A 23,125-nucleotide genomic window follows, 5' to 3' on the forward strand; every position below is an offset into this window, starting at 1 on the left:
CTGTGGGAACCTGCAAGTAAAGATACAGGCCCTGTTAAGAAGGTGCTTCCCGCTGACATGAGGAAACCTTAATGCCACAGAGACAGGGTAACACCTGGGGTTTGGTCACTCAAGCTCAAGAAGAGGTGATGAATTAGAAGTAGATGGGATACTGGCAGGAGGAGGAGATCTGTTGTGGAGATCAGGAGAACAGCAAGGGAGTTCAACAGGCTGAAAATCCAGAGGTTTGTAACCTCAGAGGGGCTGGAAGAGCCTTCTAGGTGAGAATGCCAAGGAAAGTCCCAACAAAAAGAGAACAATGGAAACAAACCTTTTAGCAGGACCTGTTGTAGTAGGATGGGGGGAATGTTTTTAAACTAAAAGAGGGCTGGTTAGAGATATAAGGAAGAAGTTTTTTACACTAAAGATGTGTAAAGACCCTGGAACGGGTTGAGCAGAGAGGTGGGAGATGCCCCATCCCTGCAAACATTCGGGGTCAGGTTGAATTTGGGGTCTGGACAACCTGGCCGAGTGGGAGGTGTCCTTGCTCGCTGCAGGGTGTTGGACTAGCTGACCTTCAAATGTCCCTTCAACCCAAACCATTCCGTAACTGTAACAATGTTAGGACAGAGCCATGGTTGTAATTTAGGGAAGTGTTTTTCTGACGTGGTTGCCCAGCACAGTCAGGTTTCCTCGGAACACTGCGTTTGGCCAGCACAGTGTGTTGTTTGCTGCAGTTCACAATAATCATCACTTTATCAGATCCAGGCCCTGCAAGAATCTCCTTTTATGGGGATTTAGGTCTGTGTCTTTAGGAAAACAGTGGAATTGTGTAGAAAACTATACACAACTGAACAATTTTTTTGGAAGGGGAGCAAATGTTAAAAGGAAATGCTTTAGGGCAGATATCTTAGAGCTGCAGGGCTATGACTTAGCAATTCCCCCAGTTACTTAGGTGATACTTGTGTAGAAGGTGTGGTTGGTTCTGTTTGCAGTTAGCTGGAAGCTTTCTGCCTCAGCACAGACATGACTTCCATTTTTCATAAGTGGAACAAAGATCAGTAAATGAAAATAAAGGACATCATGGAGTAACTTCTCTCATAAGAGATTATAATGAAACTCATTCTTAAAGAATGCTTCGATCAAAAAGGAAATTAGAAAGCCCACCTGGCATTTGCTGTGGTCAAATAGAGGGACCAACATGTCATTCAGTCAAATGAGACCTCGAACATCGCAGGTGAGTGTTTTTGTACTTTTCCTTAAAGATTTTTTAGATTTCACAGATAAAAATAGATCAAAATAAGGTACTAGGAGACCTAAGAGGAAAAAAAACATGTGCTTTAAAAATAGTATATATAGAAAGCATTATTTTCTAGTTCATATTACATAACTCAACACTTGCAGAAGTATTTAATGTAGCTTATTTGCATAGCTTCTAGTTATAGGGAAGTGTATCATCCTTGTCAACACTTTCTGATATCAAGACCTGGATACTATCAGTGCAACAACTACCACAGGTCAGAACACAGTCAAAGTGAACCTTGCTCACAGCCAGCTTAGTTATTCTTGCAGAAAATTAGCAGGAGCATTTTTGTGTTTCCAAGGTAGCTAATATTATTAACGACAGTCAGAAATATTTTGAATTTTTTTTCTTGATGACAAGATCAAGTGGTGGTGCTGTTTGAAACAAGCTTTCAGGGCTTTGCATTTTTTATGAGATGAACAAAGGTAGGATTTCAGCTGAGGGATTCTTGTAGTCATGACACTCTTCAGAGTATCAGCTGGTTTTGGTAAGATCTCTCCATTGCTGTCACAGTGATACACAGCAGTAGAAGAGGCTCTCTATTATCTCACTTCCATTGTGGAGCTTGTTCTAATGTGACTTATTTTGGTGCTGTCAGCTGGCATTCAGTCACAAATTGCTCTGCTGTCACTGTTCTCACTATCTAGTCATCACTGTGAGACAGGGCCTCACTGTTCTAGTCCCTGTGCTAATAGCAAAGGAACTATTCCTGCCTACACAAACTGGAAGTCCACCTAAACAAAACAAAGCATGTTAGGAAGAGGATTATAATGTATTTATATCTGTTCTTTTTTTAGCTGGTGGAGCTTCATGTTTTTTATGTCCCAGCAGAAGTGTGGGACTTCAAGCTGAATACAGTTCCTGTAGCTCTTACTAGCAAATTCATCTCAGCTGGATTTATAAGGTGAGTGTAGTCTTAGGTTTGCATGGTAGGTCTTTCACACTGTCCTTTTGTCTTTTAGTCCAGCTGTTGCTGTAGGGAGTACAATTACATCTGTCAGCAGAAACTTGTTGGCTAATTAAATTTCTGGAGGGTAAGTGGTGGCCATAACTAGCATTATATGAATTTTTACTGCATCAGGCTTAGCTCCCTTGCAGCCCATGGTGTAGACCATTGAAAAGCATTCCAGAGCAGTGCTAGTATTTTTGCAGAATAATTTATATTGTAAAATCGTATCTTTTATCTTCTTTCTGTCTCCTTGAGCCTGATTATCAAAAGCTGGAATTCTTTTGGGCAATGGGCCAGCTTCAAGACAGTGGCTTGATGAAGATAGTATAGCCTGTCAGTTCCTGGGAACAGTTCCTCAGTCCAGAGAAGGAGCTGAAGCCTTGTTTCTCAAGGTTAAGCATTACAGCCCATGAACCAGCATCATTTCCTCTTTCTTCTTCAGCAGCAGTTCTGAAAGGCTGTGCACAACAATGTGTGCTTCCAGGTAGCTGCTTAAAGGAATTAATGAAAGAACACCCTGGGTCCCAGTCCTAGGCTCAAACCTGGCACAGAGTTGCATTTTTAATCTTTCGTAACTTTGAAAGTTTTACTTATACTCCTAAACACTTTACTCACAAAATCTGTGTGTATCTAGTGTGGTAAGAAGTTGTGGAAAAATCAAATAATGTAAAGAGGTGTATGGAAATGGAGCTTTTACATGCACCTTGTCTACACCTGTGCAAAACCTGTCAATTCAGTTTAAACTGCAGGGAATAGAGGTTTTAATTATTTTGTATTGAGTCTTGTATTATCCATTTAAGGCAATATACAGTGTAGCTGAAAAGATTGACAGGTGTGAACATGTAGACCAGAATGTATTCATTCTCACAGCTGTTTTTGTTCAAAGGCTGCTCAAAACCAGAGAAAATAGTGCTTATACCCATTTTGTTTGCTGTTCTAGTCTGCAGCAGAGGTGCGGAATACACGTCTGAAGTGGTAACTTCATTTCATGTCATGGACATCTGTCACTGCCCTATATTTTCTAGTGTAAATTTGTTTCATTGAGGCATAAAATTAAATTAGAATCCTCACTGATTTCAGTGGGTTTATATCTGCCTGGGTGTTGTTGCTTGCTAATGACTCTTAAATAATTGCTAATTCATTATTTTTTGGGTACTGTGCAATGCTGCAGTACATTAGCATTAACTAGCACCTGGCCAGTGAATCACTGTCTTTAAAAAAAACAACTTTTTGTAAAAACTTCTCTTATTATAACCCAGGAGAGGGAACAGCAGCCTTGCTGGTACTCCTGTGGCTTGGACGTTGTTGATAGCTCTGTTGTTCAGTCAGCTTGACAATCCCAGTACTGTCTGAGTCAGCTGTACAAAGGACTCCTAGGTCAAAGTACAGGCCACTTCCATTAGCTGTGAAATTAGAGGAAGATATTAAGGGAGTAATTGTCTATTGCCCTGAGTTCTTGTTCCCATGAACTTGATTTCTCAGTCTCTGTGATCTTTTTTTTTTTAATTCCTCATTCCTCACCACAGAAGCCAAACTTTTGTCATTTCTAGATGAGATGTCTGCAATGAACTTTAGTTTGCATTACTTGAAAAGGGACACCCTGAAGCAAGTGACTCGTATGTGACTCTTTTCTGCCAGCCAGTGGCAGCAAGTAACAAACTGATATTGTATTTTCCTAGCAGCTGCAAATAGTCTTTAGATAAATTTCTGCCCTATATCTCAGGATCTGGATACCTAGATACTTTTCTCCCATTATACATTGTCATTACTTAGTTTTTTTCCCTGCTGTTCATAAATGCCTTAGTTTTAGGTTTCTCTGCTGCTTTGGACAGGCCTTATCAGTGAAGGGTGGGCAGTGGCAGAATTGCCTCTGAAAGAGCTTACATTTATTTGGAAGAAGACCTTCTTCTCTGAGACATCATCTTGAAGAAATTATAGTAAATGAGAGATTTAAATTACAGATCATCTCTGTTCTCGCATAAGTCATGTAAGGATGTGTATTGAATTGTGCATCAATTGTTCACATATGTCGTCATACATTTAAAATAAAGGATGTTAAGACTAATATCTGCAGCAAATGTGGGCAAAATAATGGCTGGGGAAGAAATAAGCGGGAGCCAAATGTACAGGGACTAAGTAATGTGGCCTAGATGTGTCCACTCTGCAGACTTTGGCCTCCTCTGCTGCATGCCTGTGCTCCAGGCAGCTTCATGATCTTGAGGAGAGTCCTCGAGGTCCAAGATATTTGAAATAATACAAGGGAAGTGCTGTAGCCCACTGAAATATTGTGTTCATGAGATCAAAATGGCAGTGTTTTTACTACATAGTTGAGGTGTGAACTGAAGGCCTATAGGGCTGCTCACAAGTGCAAACAAACCTTGACAGGTTAGTGTTGAAGACCTGTTCAAATGGAGCACATGGCAGGTTCTTCTCTATACTGTTTGCTGAGAATGGCATGTGCTATCCCCCAAACTGTGTCTGTGCACTGCTTGAGGAGTGAGAGCTGCCTGGGCCAAAATCATCCTAGCGCTTAATCAGTGGGTGATTGACAGTCCTGGGCCTGGATTTGTTCCTTGGTTTATCTTACATGGCAGCATAGAACAATTAGAATTGCCTATGCTGTGCTGCAGAGCTTTGGTGTGCCTCTGGCACATTTGGGTTTATTGTGCAGAGATGCTTTTTGTTCTGTAGTGATTTTTCTACTGAGCTCGTTACTTTAACATTTGCATACTTTCAAGTAGTACATTAAATGATGAAATTCATATGTGTGTCAGCATTCTCATCCTCAAACCATGGTGGAAATGTTCACACTTCAGTGTTTGGTTTTTATTTAAAACAGCTTTGCATGCACACATGCACACACCCAACTGTAAATTTGTGTTGGAGAAGACAAAAGCAAAGGAATGTGCCTGCTCCTTAGAGTGGACAGTGCTGAAGTCTGCTCTGGCCTTGGGTGCCTGAAGGGAATGCTCAGCAGTCCTGGATCAGCCCCATGAAACTTTGTCACTTCTGTGGAAGTGCACCGCTGTAATTTCCAGTGGTGTTGTTATTCATCTGTAGACGAGCAACAGTATTCTGAAGGAGTAATTTCCAAATTTTGTCTGCTTCCGTATTCTCCCTTTGTATGAGGCTGATGTGAGTGTTGCTAGTAAATGTGATGACAGCCCTTACAGTGCAGTGTTCTGACTGCCATGCAAGACTCTCTGGCCTATCTGTAATTGGGTTCAGTTCTAGGACATAGTTCCCACTTTTGGTCATTCTGTCTGTGCAAGCCAGCACGTCCAGAGCATTATCTTCCCCCTCCTACTAACTAGCCATCATTATTTGATCTTACAGATGTATTAATGAATGACAACATTCTAGGGTGTCTCCTCACATCACATTAAGAGCTCTGCGGGAGAAGCTTGGAGAATACCTGGGTGGAGTGACAGTTGCAGATAAATTCAGATTTTTAAAATGCATCGGGAAAAAACTAGCACTGGTAAGTTAACACCTTTTTCTTTAGTGCTCTATTTTTTTATAATGTAAACCAGAGATTTCATTCCTGCAGATGAGATCACATCACATAAAGTGGAGATAACTTTAGGAGCACGTGTTAGCATGTGTTTTAAACATGCAGCAGCATAAGCTCCTGTCTGAGCACATCTGCTTCCCCACGTGCAAAGGCACAGGTGGGCAGCTATATTAGAAATATCCTTTAAAGCAACAGGTGTAATTAGTTGCCATCCAGTGAAAAGATGCTGGTTTTGATAAATCCATGGATTAAATATGATAAATCTGGTTGCTGAAAAACCCCCAAACCCATAAGGTCATTATTACCTGCACATGGTTGGGAATATTGCAGTTGATGAATTTGCAATGGAAGCTAAGTCAGAATTCCTCTAATGGCTACTGCTGTGACCTGTCCAAAAGCATTTAAGAGATCCTTCTCTGAATGAAAACTTCTCTGGATGTTCCACTGTTTAGTCCAGAAATATAGCCTGAGATGTAAGTAATGAAACCCTTACATGTGTGAGTCATAACTGTTCCTCACATTGATTTTATATATATATATATATTTATATCTTACAAAGCATAGCTAAAGATTAAATGAACTCAAAAATAAGTCCACCTGAAAGTTTGTTCATGTAATACACAAAGATTTAAGTCATTTATGTAAGTGTAGAATACTTTTTCCATGTCTCCTTTCACCTGTTTCTCATGGATTTGGAAATTAACTACAAGCAGGAAATGTGGTGCCTTTCTTTATTTAATTTCATTTCTAATTGAATTATCACTAAAATTGCTGCCACAAAAGACTAGAATAAATACTAAGTAATATGAAAAAACTAGGTGGAAAAACATTAAAAGAAACTTAAAAGACTGATACAATCTAAATTGGAAAGCATGCATATGTTTTCAATGAATTCAGGCCTTTTTAACTGGATGATAATAAGTAAGATCTCCCCACATAGTTCAGAGATAAACGGTGAAATTTTCCAGCCTCCTTTATAATGTCAGCAAATGAATAAAATAGTTAGTGTTAATAGAGAGTTAAAGATACTAGTAATATACATAAAGATTTATAGACACAAATTAAAAATATAGTTTTACTTTGAGGTATTTACTGTTGCTTGATGTTTAACTTTATAACAAAGTGTAAAGCAATAAACCAAGTGGTTTATTTGTTGTTTAGGGTCATGGTAACCTCACAGAATTACATCTCTATGCTCAAATATTTGTTGAGTGTTCTCCCCCCTCAGCCTTCTGTTTCACAACACTAACAATGTAAGCAGAACTAAAAGCTGTGCCCTATTTGCAAGCATGTTTTAAATTAAAAAATAAACATAAACCAAAATCATGTTAATTTCCTCTTCCTTTTTTTGCATATAACTTGTGTGTTTTATTCAATATAATTATTTAAATGTAAGATCAGATTTCTTTGCTTTTCCTTATGTTGGAGCACATCTTTCAAATACACATGGACTGTTTCAGACTTTGCTTTTAGGACAACTGTTGAAATGTGAAAGTGTATACCAAAAAAGGAATATGAAGAAAAATGAGAAATACAAGAAGACATAGGATAATACTATATTTTTTTCCATATACATTAAATATTTTGCAGTATTGTATTAAGTGAATAGAGAAAATTATGTGAGACTCAGCATTTCTATCCAGATTCAGCTTGAAGCAAGTTGAAAACTTTATTTTCCTGTGACTGTTGGATCCGGTCCTTTGAATCATAAGAGAAAGTGCAAAACATTAAAAAAATATTCAGTACATGCATGTAATCTTGTGGGTCTGATTAAGATTTTAAAAAACAGACAAAGTTTCAGAATTATGTCAGAAAATACAATTGTAGTCTAAGATTCTTTTCCCCATAAGGCCACTACAGATGATAGTGCTGGTTATGAAAAAATGCGCTATATAAAAATGACAATGGAATACATATGTCATATGCAACATTATTGATAAAAAGCATTGTATTTGTTACACCTCCATTCTTTATCTTCCAAGGTGAAAGCAAAGCAAGAAACAGAGCTGGAACTGAAGTCATTTGCTCCTCCTTATGTATGTATTAAATGGCTTGTAAGGTACCATTTTCAGAAACTTTACACTGCACATTTTCTCTTTTGTCCTGTCTGATGAACATACTGTGTATTTTCAGGCACTTTATCCTGAATTATATTTATTACCTGGAGTGGAATATTTTGAAGATGTGTATCCATTACCATCATCAATGCAACAAAAACATCACTTTGTTGAAGAAGCTAGTAGGTTTGGTCATGGATCAAGATTATCCAGTCTTTCCCAACAGAAACCTGAAAGAAGCAAACCATTTTTAGAAAGTATACAAAGCAGGCACCAGGCAGAAAATCTGGAAGGGCACAGTCCTGTGGAATGGGGTGAGAAAGAACCTGTTCCAGTTTCACACACAAACAATAATCAAGACAATAACAACAGAATTCAAGAAAAACAGCTGGGGGAAAGAGGTAAGCTTAACCAGTGTAGTGAAGGAGGATGATGAATGAGAAGAAAAATAAATATTATTGTTAACATTTACAATAAAATAATATCTCTGTTTTATAATGTCTATTATTATGCAGATCAAAGTGGATCTGATAGATCTCCCTGCACACCAAGTCATTCAAATCCTGCAGATTGGGAGTCTGGAAAGCATGACCTGGTATTACAGACCTCTGAGCAAAATCATCTCAGCCGAGATCAGGGAGACTGCAATGCTCCTAAGTGGAATGACAAAGCCAAAGGCACTTCTCTAACTCATGTTAACCATAGTGATGAGCAAGGCCAGGGTAACCAAAGACCCCAAAATCACATTAAATATCTAAAGGGTACAAATGTTTGTCATTGTCTTTTTACTAAAGCAAGAGTTCTAGAAAATTGGCAAAGTAAAGCTAACTTTTAAGAAATCTGTAACTATCAGAACAATATTCTGTTTTTAAAAATAATGATAATACCTTTCAAAGAGATACAGTTTTATCTTAAGAGCCCTTCATTATAGAGAAATGCTTTACTATAGTTGATACATTTGTCTAATCACCGGAATTGGTCAAATGTAAATTCTTAAAACAAAAATACCTGGTTTTTTTCATTATTTCTTTCCTCTGTTATTCATGGAACATTTCCAAATCCTAGAGATAACACCACTTGCTGTGTTGATTCACTGAATTTCCAATACAGGTTGGAAAGTCCAGTCATTAACAGTAAAACCAGCTTGCTTTCTATGAGTATAATCTATATATTTTTTTCATCACTATCCTGTCACAGAACTAACAAACATGGAAAATAATGAGGACCAGAAAGATACCAAATTAAGAAGAGACAGAAAACAGGATGCTGAAATTCTTAAAATAATGGAAGACCAAACTACAGATTATATCCACAAAAGACAAAGGTTAGCAAATAATGAATCTTCTAAAATAATGGATAATATTAATTCACTGATACAAACTTACTTTACAGACTTCAAATAAATGAAAGAAAAGGAGGGAAAAAACCCATTTCGTTCAATGAATTTTCACTTTTTTTTTTGATTTTATCTTTAGCTTGCAACAAAACAGGGCTAGGAAGACTAAAGCTGATCTTGGTGAAAAACTGGATAATCAGGTATGTTTTTCAAGGTAACATTCCTAATAATCTTGTGCAATAAATATAGTCTTCCACCTAGAAACAGTCTAATTTTGTAGGATTGGTGACTCATTATAAATATGAAAGATTTGAGTAAAACTGAAAGAAGTTAATTCATGCACTGCTACTTTGCAGATTTTCTACTGAATATCAACTATATTTCTAAACAATTAAAATCTGGAACTACAAATTTTAGTTGAGAAGTTGGCAGTTTTTGATTTCATAATCAATGAACCAGGTGGCTGTTTTAAGGCCCTTAGTTCCTGGTCTTGCATGGGAATGTCAGTAACTTGTGGGGTTACAGACATGGATGAGAACAATTAGCAATAATCTATGGTTTTGTCTGTATGTTCTCTGTGATGTAAGTGTTCAGTATTCTCATTTTATTTGCAGAGGTCCAGGTGTTTGTAATTTAGTAATCATGTACTGGTAACAGAATAAAAAAGCTTATGTGCAGAAGTCAAATGCAGCCCTGCCATTCAGTCAGGCCACTTTCAGGGCATGTCTAATGTACCTGTTCAGCATTATGATTGTGTACTTATAGTTCCTTCTTTTGGCTCTAGGCAGATGGAAACAAGCAAAATCATCTTACTTGTCCTAAAGAGTATATTTCACCTCCTAGTCCACCTTTTTTGGCACTTACTCTAAGTCCAGCTCAAGTTCCTGTAATTCAGGCAGCAAGTGAGTACATGATTCCAAGAAATTGCAAGGAAGTGAACATTTAATCAAGACTGAAGAGCTAATGAAGATGTAAATGCCTACTTTATGAAAGGATCTGAGCATACATTCATTCACAGTATTGTTATGAAGTTTAATTTATGGTTAGAAAATTCCCGGCATTTATGAATGCATGGGCTTGTCCTAGAGCTTGGCAGTTCCCAGCACTGGAAAACGCAGTGGAGTGGTGGATGGAAGGAGAAAAGGAGGGAGATCAGATGAAATACTGCAGGCTCAAGTGAGAATGTAGCAAAGAAAACCACAAGTAGTATTGTTGAGGAGGAGGATAGCAAGAAGTGTTTGACCTATTGTTGCAGACTAGTGAAAGTTTGAGATATTGTCCTACCAGATGGAGTTTAAGGCAAAATTTCTCTACACTTTATATTATAATGGATTTTAAGCAGGAAATGGTCTTTTGGTGGCTTTTTTTGCTTCATTGGCAAGAGTTTTCAATGTATGGAGTGTATATATATTTCTTGATTATATAGTTTTAGTGATACATTGTATAAACATACAAAAGAGTGTTTGTTTGTATGTGTGTATGAATGCCTGGATGGATGCTGGATTTCTTCCTTTTTCTAAAGCACCAGCTGTTTTGAAAAGTTAGAGATACTTGATTAAAATGAAATTGTTTCTACTGCTTGTTCTGACAGAGCTTTTGGCATAATTTGTGATGAGTGCATTACAAAAATCTTGACTGATCCTTCCTACTTAGAGTATTCAGATGTTTGCTAAGTATAATTGTAATATCTTTAGAAAACAAGATGGTAGAACAATTGCAACAAATGAAGAAAGACAGAAGGCACATGGAGAAAACTAGAGAAGAACTGATCAAAAAAGCCAAAGGGCTACTGGAACAAAATAAACTGAGGAGATACCATGGTACACTTTTAATTTCTTTTGGAATTTGGAATGATTGAGAAATTACACTGAAACCAGTGTGAAAATATTTGTCTCCTTGTCAGTGAGCTTAATTACAGAGAGAGCAGTTTGCTAACCAATAGCTCCAAGCAGACTCATTTTGTGTAATAGTGTGCTAGAAAAATTCAAGTTTGCAACATTTCCTTCTACTTTTTTTGGTGGCATATTTTATGAAATTAAGATTATTTTGGCTTTTATGAACTATCCAAGTTGTGTCCCCTGTACATGCCATGTTCAGAGAGCTACTGCAGGCTGCTTCTCCCTGAGGGCAGCCAACATATTCTAATCCTGCCTTTGGCTGGTGCTTACAGAGGCTTGTACTGTGTTCATAGGGCTTCAGGTAAATTGCAGCATAATAATTTTTTTTCCTCCTATCTAATGGTATTCAGTTTATGACATGGAAGTTACAAGCCTGTTATAACAAGCTTGACAGACCTTGGTTTTTAACAAGGTCAAATCTCATTGAAATCTCACATGGATTTTTGTAGTTAAATTATTTTCAAGTTTATACTTTATCCTCTCTAAGTCACATCGCAGTTATACAGAGATGAGATTTAATCATTTTGATGTTTTGAGAGCTTTCTCTTTGTGCTTAAATGTGGCTAAGTCATTAGGAGTCTCAAATATTACTTGTAGATCATTGAAAGGAGACAAGAAGCCAGTTCTTTCAGTTGTTCTCTAAGGATGTGGCTGCACTGCTCTCCTCAGCATGGGGACACTGTATTTAAAAAGACCCCAAGGTTGGGTACTTGAAGCAGTAACATGCTTCAAGTGGTAGCAAATATGGAGCTGCAATGCAAGCTAATTTACCTTGCTGAGATAAGCCCTAAATAGCTCCTGCATTGTCTTAAGTTATGTTATCCAGTTAGGTGAAATAAAGGTTATTTCACAAGCATTCAAACAGCTTCTGCAGGTTCTTTAAGAAGCGTCTGTACCTCTGAACTTTTTTTATCAGACCTGTAGAGTTTCGTAAGTAAGGGCATGTTGCAAGCATGTTTCTTTACCAGGTATTCAGGAAAGAGGATTTCCTGCAGGAACAGCTATCCACTCTGTATTAAATACCCTCCAACACTGCCACACTGACAGGCACTCTCAGTCACATAGCATAGAGTCCTCCAACAGCTGAGTTCTTTTGGGTGAGTTTCAGTAGTCCTGGTTCCATAAAATATGCCTTGAAAGAAGGGGTTCATTTAAGACACTGCACGTATGCAGTGTGTATAGGGGACATATGTAGACTGCCACAGCACATACAGAGGCATTTATGTGCCAGCTGTTTCTAGCACATGAACAACATAGGAGGAATCATAGTTAAGTGTAAAGGTAACTAACTGTTTCCCATCATTTGGGATCTCAGTATAAAATGAAGCTGTTCAAAATCTCTGGCCATGAAGAGCATAAATTTTGCCTAAATCTACTGTGCTACGTTTTCTGCTACAGTAGAGCTGTGGACTTCAGACTGTGCTGGGCATACCAGTCTTCACAGGCTAGGAGCATTTATGTGCAGCAGAACCTGCAGAACAGCCAGGCTGAATAAAACTTTGGGTTTGGACTCTGTTCTATCTCAGTGGACATATAGAACCTTTTGTTGTAGGTGTTTGTGTGACAATTCAATTGCATTTACAGTTATTGTAATTTTAATGAAGATTTTTTCACGAAATGCTTATTTTAAAGAAACTTACTGCCATGTTTCAATGTGTGCATTGGGCAGCTGAATCTTGTGAGACCAGCTGGCCGTGACTGTCTTCAATAGACTTTATGGTGAGGTAAACAAGACCAACCACTATTCCTGTTTTCTTGTGCAGTTCGTGAGGAATGGAAAAAGAAGTATTTTGAAACTAAGAAAGTTACAGCTTCACTGGAGGACACTTTAAACAAACTGCGACAAGATTTAGAACTTTACCACCAGAAATTGCTCTTGCAATTGGAAGCCAGAGAGAGCCGAAAACGACCAAACACAACAAACTCCAAGGTATTTGCTTGTATGATTTATTATCTCTTTTTACACAGCCTCAATTTTTTTTGTATGAAATATGAATTAAAGAAACAAATTTATTGCCAACCAATGACTTGTAAACTAGCTTTAACTCAGTGATCTGAAGGACAGAATTCCTTCAGGCCATTTGTCTCAAAAAGACTGCAGAAGTGCTTGAGTCTGAGCCTTTGATTCTTTCAGCTTTGTGTTTGTACCTTAGTGTAACAAAATCCCCTTCTGTTCAGTATGAATGGATCAGTTCTACAGTGTTTCCATCATCCCAGATTTCATGCAGGGAGCTAATGAATGTTTGGAGCACAAGAAACGTATCTGTAGCTTTTGAAGTGGTTGCACCTGAACCATTGTGCAACTGTGAGTTTCATAGGAAGTTCAGAGAAGGATTAAAAATGAGGAAAGATAAAAGAAAAGGGGGAAACACCCTTTCCAACAGTTGTGTCTGGTAGCTTTCTAAATGCATTAATGGAAGTAAGTCTGTTGACAAAACTGAAGCTAGCCTAGGAAAATGTCCCTTTCTTGCATCTGAAAAGTGCATGTATGTAACAATCTAAGAGTGTATATAATATAAAAACATTATTTGAGCTATCTTGAAATATCTACAAAATATAAATATGAATGGGGTTGACATTGTATTACTGGCTATGTTCAGATACGTTATTGCTCCTTTCGAGGGGCATTTCAGGGTGGGGCTTTTTAGGTCTCCCTGGCTGGGCACAAAGAGGCCTTACAGGAAGGATATGCACAAGTTACCATTCCTACAGCAGTTCTGTCCTGGCCAGCACCAGAGAAGGCAGCTGGGGTTTAATGAGCTGTTAGGCTGAGCACAAGGGTGCTCCCCAGCCTGCTCCCCACCCCTCATGAGCAATGTGCTGGCCAGGCAGGCATCAGCCAGATGGGAAAGCAGGGGAGTTGGAAAGAGGTTAGAGGATTGTTTCTGAGCGGTGAAGTTGCACCCAGTGAGTGAAGAGATGCACTGATGCTGCACTTCAAGTTTTGTTGCTGTTGTTTCACACAGAATTACACAATCATCCGGATTACTACAGTGCAACATGAACTCGATCAGCTGAGGAGGAAGCTAGATGATACAAAAATGAAACTCATAATAGAAATTAAGGTACTCTGCTTTTTAATTAGAACAGTCAAAATGTGACAGTGTATTAAAAAAATCAGAACTTTCCAGTTGTTGCTAAACTGTTCTTGTTTTATGCTGTTAGTTTTAAGGTCTTAGGTTTTGTAACTTTATCACTTGAGCCAAATTGCTCCTGAACACCAGGCTATCAGATGATTTGGAATGTATGGCATTCAAACAATTTAGATAATCAATGTACTGTGTAAGCTAAGGTTCACAGTCTTGTTCATAAAATTCCCATTTCATTCAAAAGGTAATTGAAGAAATACACCTGGTTTGGTGAGGCACTGATCAGTAATAAACAGACCGTGGCTAAAGAAAAAGAAATGGCAGACCTCTTCATCTGCTTTATTCCATAGCAGTGCTGCCTATGACTCTTTTTGGAAGGAAAATGATATTATAGGCTTTCACACTGGATAGCTTTCCAGCACTCAAAGCTTGAAATAGGAGTGTTCTACGTCACAGAGATTGCCCATACCCCTGTTCATGGGGTACTCCAGGGTGGATGTACTCATTATGACTCCTCCTTTGTCTAGCAAGGAGTGGAAAGAACAATTAATTTTGCAGTTGTCTCAAAAACATCAAGGCAAAGTACAGAACAAATTAGTGCTAGAACAAGGCTATCTAATTAGACACATAAAATTTTAAAAATGGAAGATGTATCCTGTATTCAGCCATCCTGTATAAAATTCTGTCTTGGTTATATAAACCTATATGCATGTCAGCTCCAAAAAAGCTTCCTTAAATTGCCATTCCTTAAATTATGGGTTCTTTTGCAGATGAGAAAGCAGGCAGCATCTGATTTACGAGCACTGAGAGCAGAACTGACGCAGAAGAAAATTCATTCAACTTTAATGCTTCAGTCCAGAAAATCAGGAATTTAAGATATGACTAACATCTGTAAAGTCTACAGCAGCTCTCTAGTGTGTATAGAAGAAAATTTCAGAGCATTTGTTAGTATATTCTTGAAGGTACCTTGTAAAAAGACATCAACTATATAAATGTTGTGGAATTTGTATACTAGGCTGTTGAGGTAGTGCAGCTCACTTCTTTTTAAATCTCACTATAAGATTAGTCAGCTACTTAAACACACAGTTTAAGCTAGTAATGTGTCTAAAATTAAGTTGTTATTTTTAAAGTGCAAATTAGTTGTGTGATATCCCAGTGGTATGCTGATGTTCTTTGATTAATTAAATAGCTACAAAGCAAATAAACCTAAAATCTGTAACCTCCTGTTCCTATTTTCAGGCACGCACATTACATTTTTTGGAAATTATTAAAATACAACACCTGTAGAACTACAGCAACAGTAATCCTTTATTTAGCTATTTACTGAAGTATGTTTTTGACATTATAAGTATGCCTAGCTATAAATTAACAATGTATTATTACCATATTACTATAAAGAATAAACAAAATCTCAGATAATCTAACTTTATTTCATATCTAGCTGGATTTGTTCCCTCTTTTATTAGCAAAGCCACCTGGACATTAAATGTCTTCTGTAGTTTGAAAGCTTTCTTGAAGGCTTTCTCTTGGACCAGGATAATGATCAGCTTGCTCTAACAAACACGATTACATATTCTGTCTTTCCTTAATTCCAAGGTCATGCATGTGCTGAGATTAACAATTCTCTGAAAGAGGAATCAGAAACCTCTTCATAGGAATTTTTTTCTAGCTCTTCTGTTTGCCTCTTTGCAAACCAGATGTTATTGTATTAAGCAGAAGAATAACGTGCTAGGAATTAATCTCAGCTAAAAAGCTGTCAAGGCTGTATTTATTACTGGAAGTGAAACACTCATGAGAAATAAGTTATATGATAAGAAAATTATGCAGCTCTCAAAAAGACTAACTTAGAAATATCTTGAGTCAAACCGCCCATTATCCAATTTATTTTCTTAAAGACAGGACTTAACAAAGATTTTAGTGCTAAAGTATTAAATAAATTATTAAAATTACACCCACTTTTGTTTAATTCAGGGTTGAAGCTCACATTTTCTATTTCAGAATTGTGTCTTATTTAAGAATACAAGAGCAGGCTACTACGTACTGGAAAATCAGAACCTGAATTTAAAATAAAATATTAACAGTTCATGATGCTTGACTGCAACAGGAAAGAGTTTTATTATTAAATCATCTGGCCCTCAGTTAGAATTTTGCAGGTCAGATATTCATTCCAGAAGACTCTCAATTCAGCAAATATCCATCTCAGTATTTAAGCATATAAGTAGTAATGAACATTTTGAAGTAAATACATGTGTGTAGATATATATATATATATAGTATAAAATTCGGCAGTTTATCTTAAGACTAATAGACTTGGGTTCTAATGAAAAGCTTTCTGATTTGTCAAGGGACTTTTTTAGTTTCTGCAAGAGCAGCAGGCTTCACCTTCTGCTTTCCATCACCTGTAGTCTCAAGGAGACAACTTAGATGAAGTCTTCAATTCTTTTCTTCAGTAGCCATTATGGTAGTGCTGCCATACTATGGTAACTCTTTAGCAAGCAGAAAAAAAACAACCAATCAAACAAAAAAAACCCCAAAAACCCCCCACCCAAACCAAACCAAACAACCCACCAAACCCACAACTGACTACATCTACGTAATTAAATAATTTTTTTTAATTGATGGAGTCACTTAAGCAGGGCCCAGTTGCACTTTAATCTGGTTGTGAAACAGTTCTGAGGAGCAGACAAGCAGTGTGGGATGTAAGCTGTAGAACAAGTAAAGCACACACAGGCAACATTGTTCACAAGCCTTACCAAGAACAGCAGTTTATTTAACAAAAAAATCCTGTAAACACCAGCCAGTCTTTACATCACTATGGCTATTTAAAAAAGTTACACAATTTCTCCAGGCAAATGATTTTATGAAAATATGAACTACAAAGAAGTTGCCTCCTATTATCTCCGAGGCAACACCCCATAAAAAACAGGCTACTGAATGAATCTTAGGGTGTGTGAAAAAATAGATAAGCAGTTCATTAAATAAGCTTCTGAATTCTAGATTTCAGGAAGTAAAGTAGTTTGAAATGGAAGGAAACATCATCCAAGACCTCTCCATAGTAATGCTTTAAGATAAGCTCTGAAATCTTTTGCTTTTGAAACTAAGGAATTTATGTGATACATAAGCACAGTGAAACTGGAGTTTATTGAATATTCCTTTTTAACAACAAGTTTTATATAAATCTTAATAGCAACTACTTCACGTTATGTAATATCTTCAGTCTATAAAAATCTTTTAATCTAGAAGAGTAACCAAGTTGCATGTAATCAACAATCTGTCTCTCCAGGATTTTGTTTAATCTGATTGTAGAGTGACTTAACTAAAATACAGGTTGGGTTGGGAAATCAGAAGGCTGAGACCGCACCATGTAACCCCAGATTGAATGTTTGCTGCACCTGGCAGCTTTAGCAAAACATCATTATGAGATTGCCCCTATAAATCCATCAATGGTCTTGTTACCAGATACACACTGGGATCAAGAATCAACCAATGGTAATTGTAAAAAATGAAAAAGACGAGCAATCTTGAAAAAACCCCTACTGACAAAGCAACATTGGAACTTTCTGACGAATGAAAATACAGCTTTGCATATAAAATAACAAGATTAGTTTGCCTAGTTTTGAAAGTTTTTGTAATCACAGTATATTTATATAAAGTCAAAATCTGTGATTGTGTAAGCCAAAATTAAAATATCACCAATTTTCATCATTCTAAAAGAAGGGTTCACATAGTTCTTATGGTGTCAGAGCTTGCCACATTGCTTGAGTTTGTTGTTCTGCTACAGCTTCCCCGGAATAGTCAAGACTATTTCCATTCCACATGCCAATGCCCCTCAAACCTCGGTTCTTCACATATGCTGCTTTCAGAGAGATGCTGCGAGGGTCATCAAACCATACTTGGTGGAATTGACCAACAGAATCCTAGAAAAACGTTTACACACTAGTGTCAGTGATTACATTTGCTCTTGAACACACTTAAAAGTACAATTAAAAACGAAGATATCCAAGCTATGTAGACTTACATAATATTTTCCTGATTTACCAATTGTCACACGGAATAATTACAAATTCTAAGCCACTTGGCCATTTTTTTACTTGTAGAATCTTACTTATAAAACAGTGACACGATTTAACTGAAGTTAGATGAACAGATGTAGCTAATTTGTATTTTAATATTTTTTTAAATATGGCTAAAATTTCAGATAAAATATTTAACCTAACAGGTGAATTTAGTTAGAGATTGTGGGGTTTTAAAGGCAATAGACAGTTTTAGAGGAGGTTATAAAATTTTATCAAGGTTGTGCTGCTTTTATTTGGTCATTGTTTACAACATCTTTTAATCATCTACATGTGAAACTTAAATCATGTCTACAGGAGCAAGACAAAATGCATACACTGTGGTGTTCTTGTAAGCACAGTCATTTATGGACTCTTTTAGTGTGTCTGTGTAGAAAACAAATGCAGAAGAGAATGCACATGCAAAGGCACTGAGCTAGAAAGACTTAAGAGCATCTCAGAATTTTTTTTAGTTTAAATCATTTATCAACTCATAAAAGTAACTATAACAGGGAAGGAAGGAGCTATACAATGTTTTTGTGCCAAAATGTCCTTTTTGACATGATACAGTATCTCAAGAAGACTGCAAAGTAATAAAGATCTTCATGACTCCTGTAGCCTTCAGGCACCGCACCCCTCTTTCAGACTAGGAATTAAAAAAAAAAATAGTAGAAAACATAAAAGGAAGAATCTAATCCTGATAACTTTATAGTCAAAGATTTATGGTTCATGAATGTTTACTTCACACCATGGTATCTTGGAAAAAGACTCTTACCTTGTACTCATAAAATGGAGACTTCTGTAGCTCATCCCACAGCACCCCTGAAAGAGAGCTGTTCACCTGCTTCATCATGGTTCCGTAGGGAACCTGGCTCCCTGCAGCATCACTGCAAGGAGCCCCACGGAAAGGGACTTTGGGAAGGGAACAAATGTGATCCTGAAAAAAAAACCAGAAGGCATGAGTTTCATGTTAGATATACTGAACTCCAAAATAGAAGTACAGCCAAGAACAATTCACAAAAGGCATTAGGGCTTCAAAAATCCCAAATCTTCAAGCAACTCTGGCAGATACTATTTGCAGAGAAAAACAAATTAAACCAGCTAAGTTTTCTTTATTCTGCAGTAATACAGGATTGGATGGATATCATTCAGCTTATGCAGCTGTCTTTTCCACCTTTAATTGATCCTTTCATTTTTTGTAAGTATAATATTTGAGATGTGATAAACTACTGTGCTGTAACAGTCATAGGTTTGCTATGGTTTGTTGCACCTGTTTTTGAGCAGTGAGCTGACCAAAGGTGTTGAGAAGGCAGACACTTCTCAAGTGTTGTGGGGCCTTTGGACATCATCTCTTCTTGTACAGAGAACATTTATAGTTCCTTAGTCAAACCTAGTGCCTGGATACCATAGGGTCCAGGCTGCGTAAGGAGCTAAAATGCCTTGTCTTGTAGCACTCTGTTCATTGATTATCAGCCAAGCAAAAAACTCTTGTCTTGTGTCCCAGCTTTATGCTCTTATCCATCAGACCACACTATCTCCTAGTCCAAAACAAGATTATCAAAATATAGTTGTATCTTTCCAAGGAAAAAATTACAGTATGATTGCAAAGGAATAATCTTCACCTTACCGTGGATAGGTTTTGGCAGACATAGTCATAGCCATACCAGGGGACACCCATCACAAGCTTCTTAGGATCAATGCCCATAGCAATGTACTCTTCATACCCTAGTTTTGAGGGAAATAAAAATTAACATGCATCATTTATGCATAAATGCATAAAAAGCATTTTCCTATGCTTTTTATTCTTACTACTAATCTAGAGTCAGAGCCACTATAGGACTTGCATGACCCCCAGACAGAGGCCAAGGTGTAAATTGTCCTTTGCCTTCACCTGCACATTCTACTGAGTGACAGGCTTGCTCTGCAGAGACCCCAGTAACTGTTCTAGTTGCTCATACTCAAAACCATCTGCCCTGAGCAGAGGTTCACAAAGATGAGAGAAAGATTTCAGGTTATTTGTAATCCTCAGCAGACACCATTGCTGTTCTTTGTCATTCTAAAGACGTTCTTCACACTTGTGAGGGCTAGACATTACAAGTAACAACACAACTGCTAAAGGTCTGCCTGTATTGTCATAAGGATCAGGGATTCTGTTGTCACATCAGGACAATACATATTTGAACACACTCAAAAGCCTCACTGCAACAACAGTAACAAAATAAACCTGTCTAAGAAAAGGCAATCTTTTCTATCTACTAATCTGAACAAATGGAAATATTCTGACTCCTGAGGAGGCATTTTGTCCTCACCAACTAAAGTTTGCAGGTAAGGAGCATTGGCTTTTGCAATACAGTCTGTCCAGATCTGGCTCTGTTCATCATATGACATCACAAATAAGAAGTCACAGGCATCTGCAATCCCAGTGTAGTTGTAGCACCTTCTATCTATGCATGCTGGAGACCAAGCCACATCAAATGTTACCTGAAGGAAAAATGCACAACTTAGTATCATGTATGGCCTTCGGGTGCTCTTGTTTTCTCTTTAAAATAAAACCTGTAACTTTGAATGACAGTATTTCCCAAATGCTGCAGTTTAATACACCATGATAGTAATGAACTATGGGAGAAGCTGCTCATCTGATAAACACAAGACAATAAAGTGAGTACCCCATTACTGAATATATAGCACCAAAGAAACTATAATATGAAAACCGCCAAAAATATGAAGTATGATGCAAACCCTTAAAACTTTAGTGGTGGGTTTTCCAAAACACTGTCAAGCTTTTGCCCCAGAAGGCTGTATTTGCCCTACTTTCAAAGATTCATTAAGCCACACTAATAACTGCCAGCTCACACATGACAGTAATATTGTATCTATTAAATCTCAGAGAAGCCCCTCTCTCATTTAAACTCACACAGGTCAAAAAGAGTGATTCTTACAAGATCATATCACAGCTAACATTCATAATTAAGCATTCACCAGGATATTATATTTAGATTTATTATTTAGAATTATTTCATATTCATATGCTAAACAGCACCACCAAAAGTCCTTACATTTCATAAGGTTAAATGTAATGCTTGTGTGAAGCACATTATTATTACCTGTGATCCTGGTATTTCTCTGTGAAAAGCATCTGTAGTTTCTCTGACAAGGTCTGTCAATGCATAGTACTCAGGGGAGGTTTCATTAACTTCTTGCTCTATATCTATGTTAATTCCATCCATATACTGGTTTTTTGCAAGGTCCACCTGTTGGGATATCCACGCTGCTCTTTTAGCAGGATCAACAATTTCCTTGAGAGGTACATCACCTAGACAAGAGACCTTCAAGAGTTAACATGCATTTGCAGCACAGTAATAGTAAGGAGGAAAGGTTTGTCTTTAATTAACCAACAAATATAAACACAACATAAAAAGTGCCCATACCAATACTGGGAAAATACAAAGGAGTTAACTTTTTCCCCAGGCATAATTTTGAGAAACCACCCCAGAAGAGACTACCAAGCTTCTTTGAGACAGTTGCGTTATAATTAAGTTCCTTTGGGTTTTCTATAATTTTAGTCTTCTTACTTCCGCTTAATATTATTTTAGCCACTGTAAACTACTTTTCTTGAAATCAAAGTACTTTTAGCATTTCCACCAGTCATATTTAGAGCAAAATACTTTAACCTTTGTTGCTTTCCACACTGTAGTCTTGGATTCTGTTTTTTCTCAACTGAGCCAAAAGGTAATTACAACATGTAAGCAGTAATGGACTTTGTCTTTCTAATCAGCATTTGTGCCTGCACAAAATTCCCGAGTGCTCATGTTTTAAAATTCAACCACTCCTAATACAGAGGGACTGTTTTAAGTGCAAAATCCTAAAAATTACTTCAAATCCTTTCCTTACTTTGTCTTTTGGGTACTCCACATAACATCCAGAATACAGACCCAAATAACTATCTTCTACAGGCCATTTCTTTCCTCCCTCTTCCTCCATGTTCCCTGTTAAAGAACTTTGATTTAGATGCCAATGGGATGGTTTTGTTACTACTGTGGCACAAGCCACTGCTGGTTTCAATAACCTGCACACCAGCACATGCAAAATGTCAACGTATTATAGTCCTGGGTTCATTAAAGCCTTATTAATTAATTCTCTCACTGATTTTAATATTCTGCATTCAAGTAATGTAAAATGTCAAGGTATACAGCCCTATGTACCTTATCTTCTTATTCCTGTATCACAAACATCCACATTTTTCCAATGTAACCAACCTTTCAGTACCACCCTGGAGCCTTTAGAGTGAGCATAGCACATGAGCTCAGCATCGTACTTCCCAAAAGCTGCCACTGTGGTAATTTTTGACCAGTCGTAGGACTTCCAGCTTTCCTTGCCCACATCAAACACAAAGACCTGGAAAAGGGGCAAAAAGCACCCTCGTTAGCCGAGAACCCTTCTCAGCGGGACAATTATTTCCCCGCGGCACTCCAACAGGCACAGCCCCGGCGCCGCGGGGAAGGATGGAGGGATGGCTGCCGGGGAGCCGTGCGGAGCCAGCCGTGCGGAGCCAGCCCCGAGCAGCACGCCCGGCCCGGGCACTCCCCGCACGCCCCCAGCCCGGGAGAAACTGCCCGGCTCGGGCCGAGCGCAGGCGGCTGAACGTGCCGCGAACGGCGCTGCCGCCGGGCCCGGCCCCGCCCGTGCCGCCCGTGCCCGGGGCCCGCACCTCGGAGCCCGCCGGGGCCGTGACGGGCTGGCACAGCCGCGGCTCCCGGCACGGGCAGGCGCCGGCGGGGCCCAGCAGCTGCAGCAGGCCGATGGGCAGCAGCCAGCCGCCCCACGGCCGCCCCATGGCCCTGGTGCCGGCCCGGCCGCGCAGCCTCGACCCGGGGCGGGCTGAGGCCGGGGCGGGCCCGGCGGAGCCGCTCCCAGCGCGCCGCGGGTGCAGGGACAAATGAGCTGGGCC

The 23,125-nt window shown here is 38.4% G+C and overlaps 2 protein-coding genes across 4 annotated transcripts; one reads left to right on the forward strand and one right to left on the reverse strand.

Annotated features, from left to right (window-relative positions):
* The first annotated feature begins 103 nt into the window (after positions 1–103).
* SPATA1 (spermatogenesis associated 1) lies at positions 104–15,547 on the forward strand. 2 transcript variants are annotated; one of them, XM_085067955.1, is made up of 13 exons: positions 104–1,216; positions 2,080–2,186; positions 5,595–5,712; positions 7,728–7,781; positions 7,879–8,203; positions 8,318–8,563; positions 9,000–9,126; positions 9,278–9,338; positions 9,923–10,040; positions 10,833–10,958; positions 12,800–12,966; positions 14,003–14,101; positions 14,896–15,547. In XM_085067955.1, the coding sequence occupies exons 1-13, from the start codon at positions 1,181–1,183 to the stop codon at positions 14,998–15,000; spliced, it is 1,689 nt and encodes a 562-aa protein (XP_084924081.1). In that variant the 5' UTR covers positions 104–1,180; the 3' UTR covers positions 15,001–15,547. The 2 variants fall into 2 exon arrangements, with proteins under 2 accessions (XP_084924081.1, XP_084924082.1); XM_085067956.1 differs by lacking the exon at positions 7,728–7,781.
* A 1,168-nt stretch (positions 15,548–16,715) lies between these two features.
* On the reverse strand, positions 16,716–23,083 carry CTBS (chitobiase). Of its 2 annotated transcripts, XM_085067958.1 has the most exons (8): positions 22,886–23,083; positions 22,434–22,572; positions 21,282–21,490; positions 20,487–20,658; positions 19,805–19,902; positions 18,953–19,114; positions 17,861–18,042; positions 16,716–16,829 (listed from the first exon to the last, which is right to left on the reverse strand). In XM_085067958.1, the coding sequence occupies exons 1-8, from the start codon at positions 23,009–23,011 to the stop codon at positions 16,754–16,756; spliced, it is 1,164 nt and encodes a 387-aa protein (XP_084924084.1). In that variant the 5' UTR covers positions 23,012–23,083; the 3' UTR covers positions 16,716–16,753. The 2 variants fall into 2 exon arrangements, with proteins under 2 accessions (XP_084924084.1, XP_084924083.1); XM_085067957.1 differs by lacking the exon at positions 16,716–16,829 and having other exon boundaries at positions 16,862–18,042; positions 22,886–23,081.
* Between the last annotated feature and the right edge of the window lie 42 nt (positions 23,084–23,125).

Source organism: Lichenostomus cassidix, chromosome 8, assembly GCF_008360975.1.
Source record: "Lichenostomus cassidix isolate B80296 chromosome 8, HeHo_3.0, whole genome shotgun sequence".
Classification (NCBI taxonomy): domain Eukaryota; kingdom Metazoa; phylum Chordata; class Aves; order Passeriformes; family Meliphagidae; genus Lichenostomus; species Lichenostomus cassidix.

Coding starts and splice junctions, on each gene's coding strand:
- SPATA1 (XM_085067955.1), top strand. CDS start 1,181: ATGTCATTCAGTCAAATGAGACCTCGAACATCGCAG. Junction 2,187..5,594: donor ATCTCAGCTGGATTTATAAG/GTGAGTGTAGTC, acceptor ACAACATTCTAG/GGTGTCTCCTCACATCACAT. Junction 9,127..9,277: donor TATATCCACAAAAGACAAAG/GTTAGCAAATAA, acceptor TTTTATCTTTAG/CTTGCAACAAAACAGGGCTA.
- CTBS (XM_085067958.1), bottom strand. CDS start 23,011: ATGGGGCGGCCGTGGGGCGGCTGGCTGCTGCCCATCGGCCTGCTGCAG. Junction 21,491..22,433: donor CTCCAGGGTGGTACTGAAAG/GTTGGTTACATT, acceptor TCTCTTGTCTAG/GTGATGTACCTCTCAAGGAA. Junction 19,115..19,804: donor TCTGCCAAAACCTATCCACG/GTAAGGTGAAGA, acceptor TTTTTTTTTCAG/GATCACATTTGTTCCCTTCC.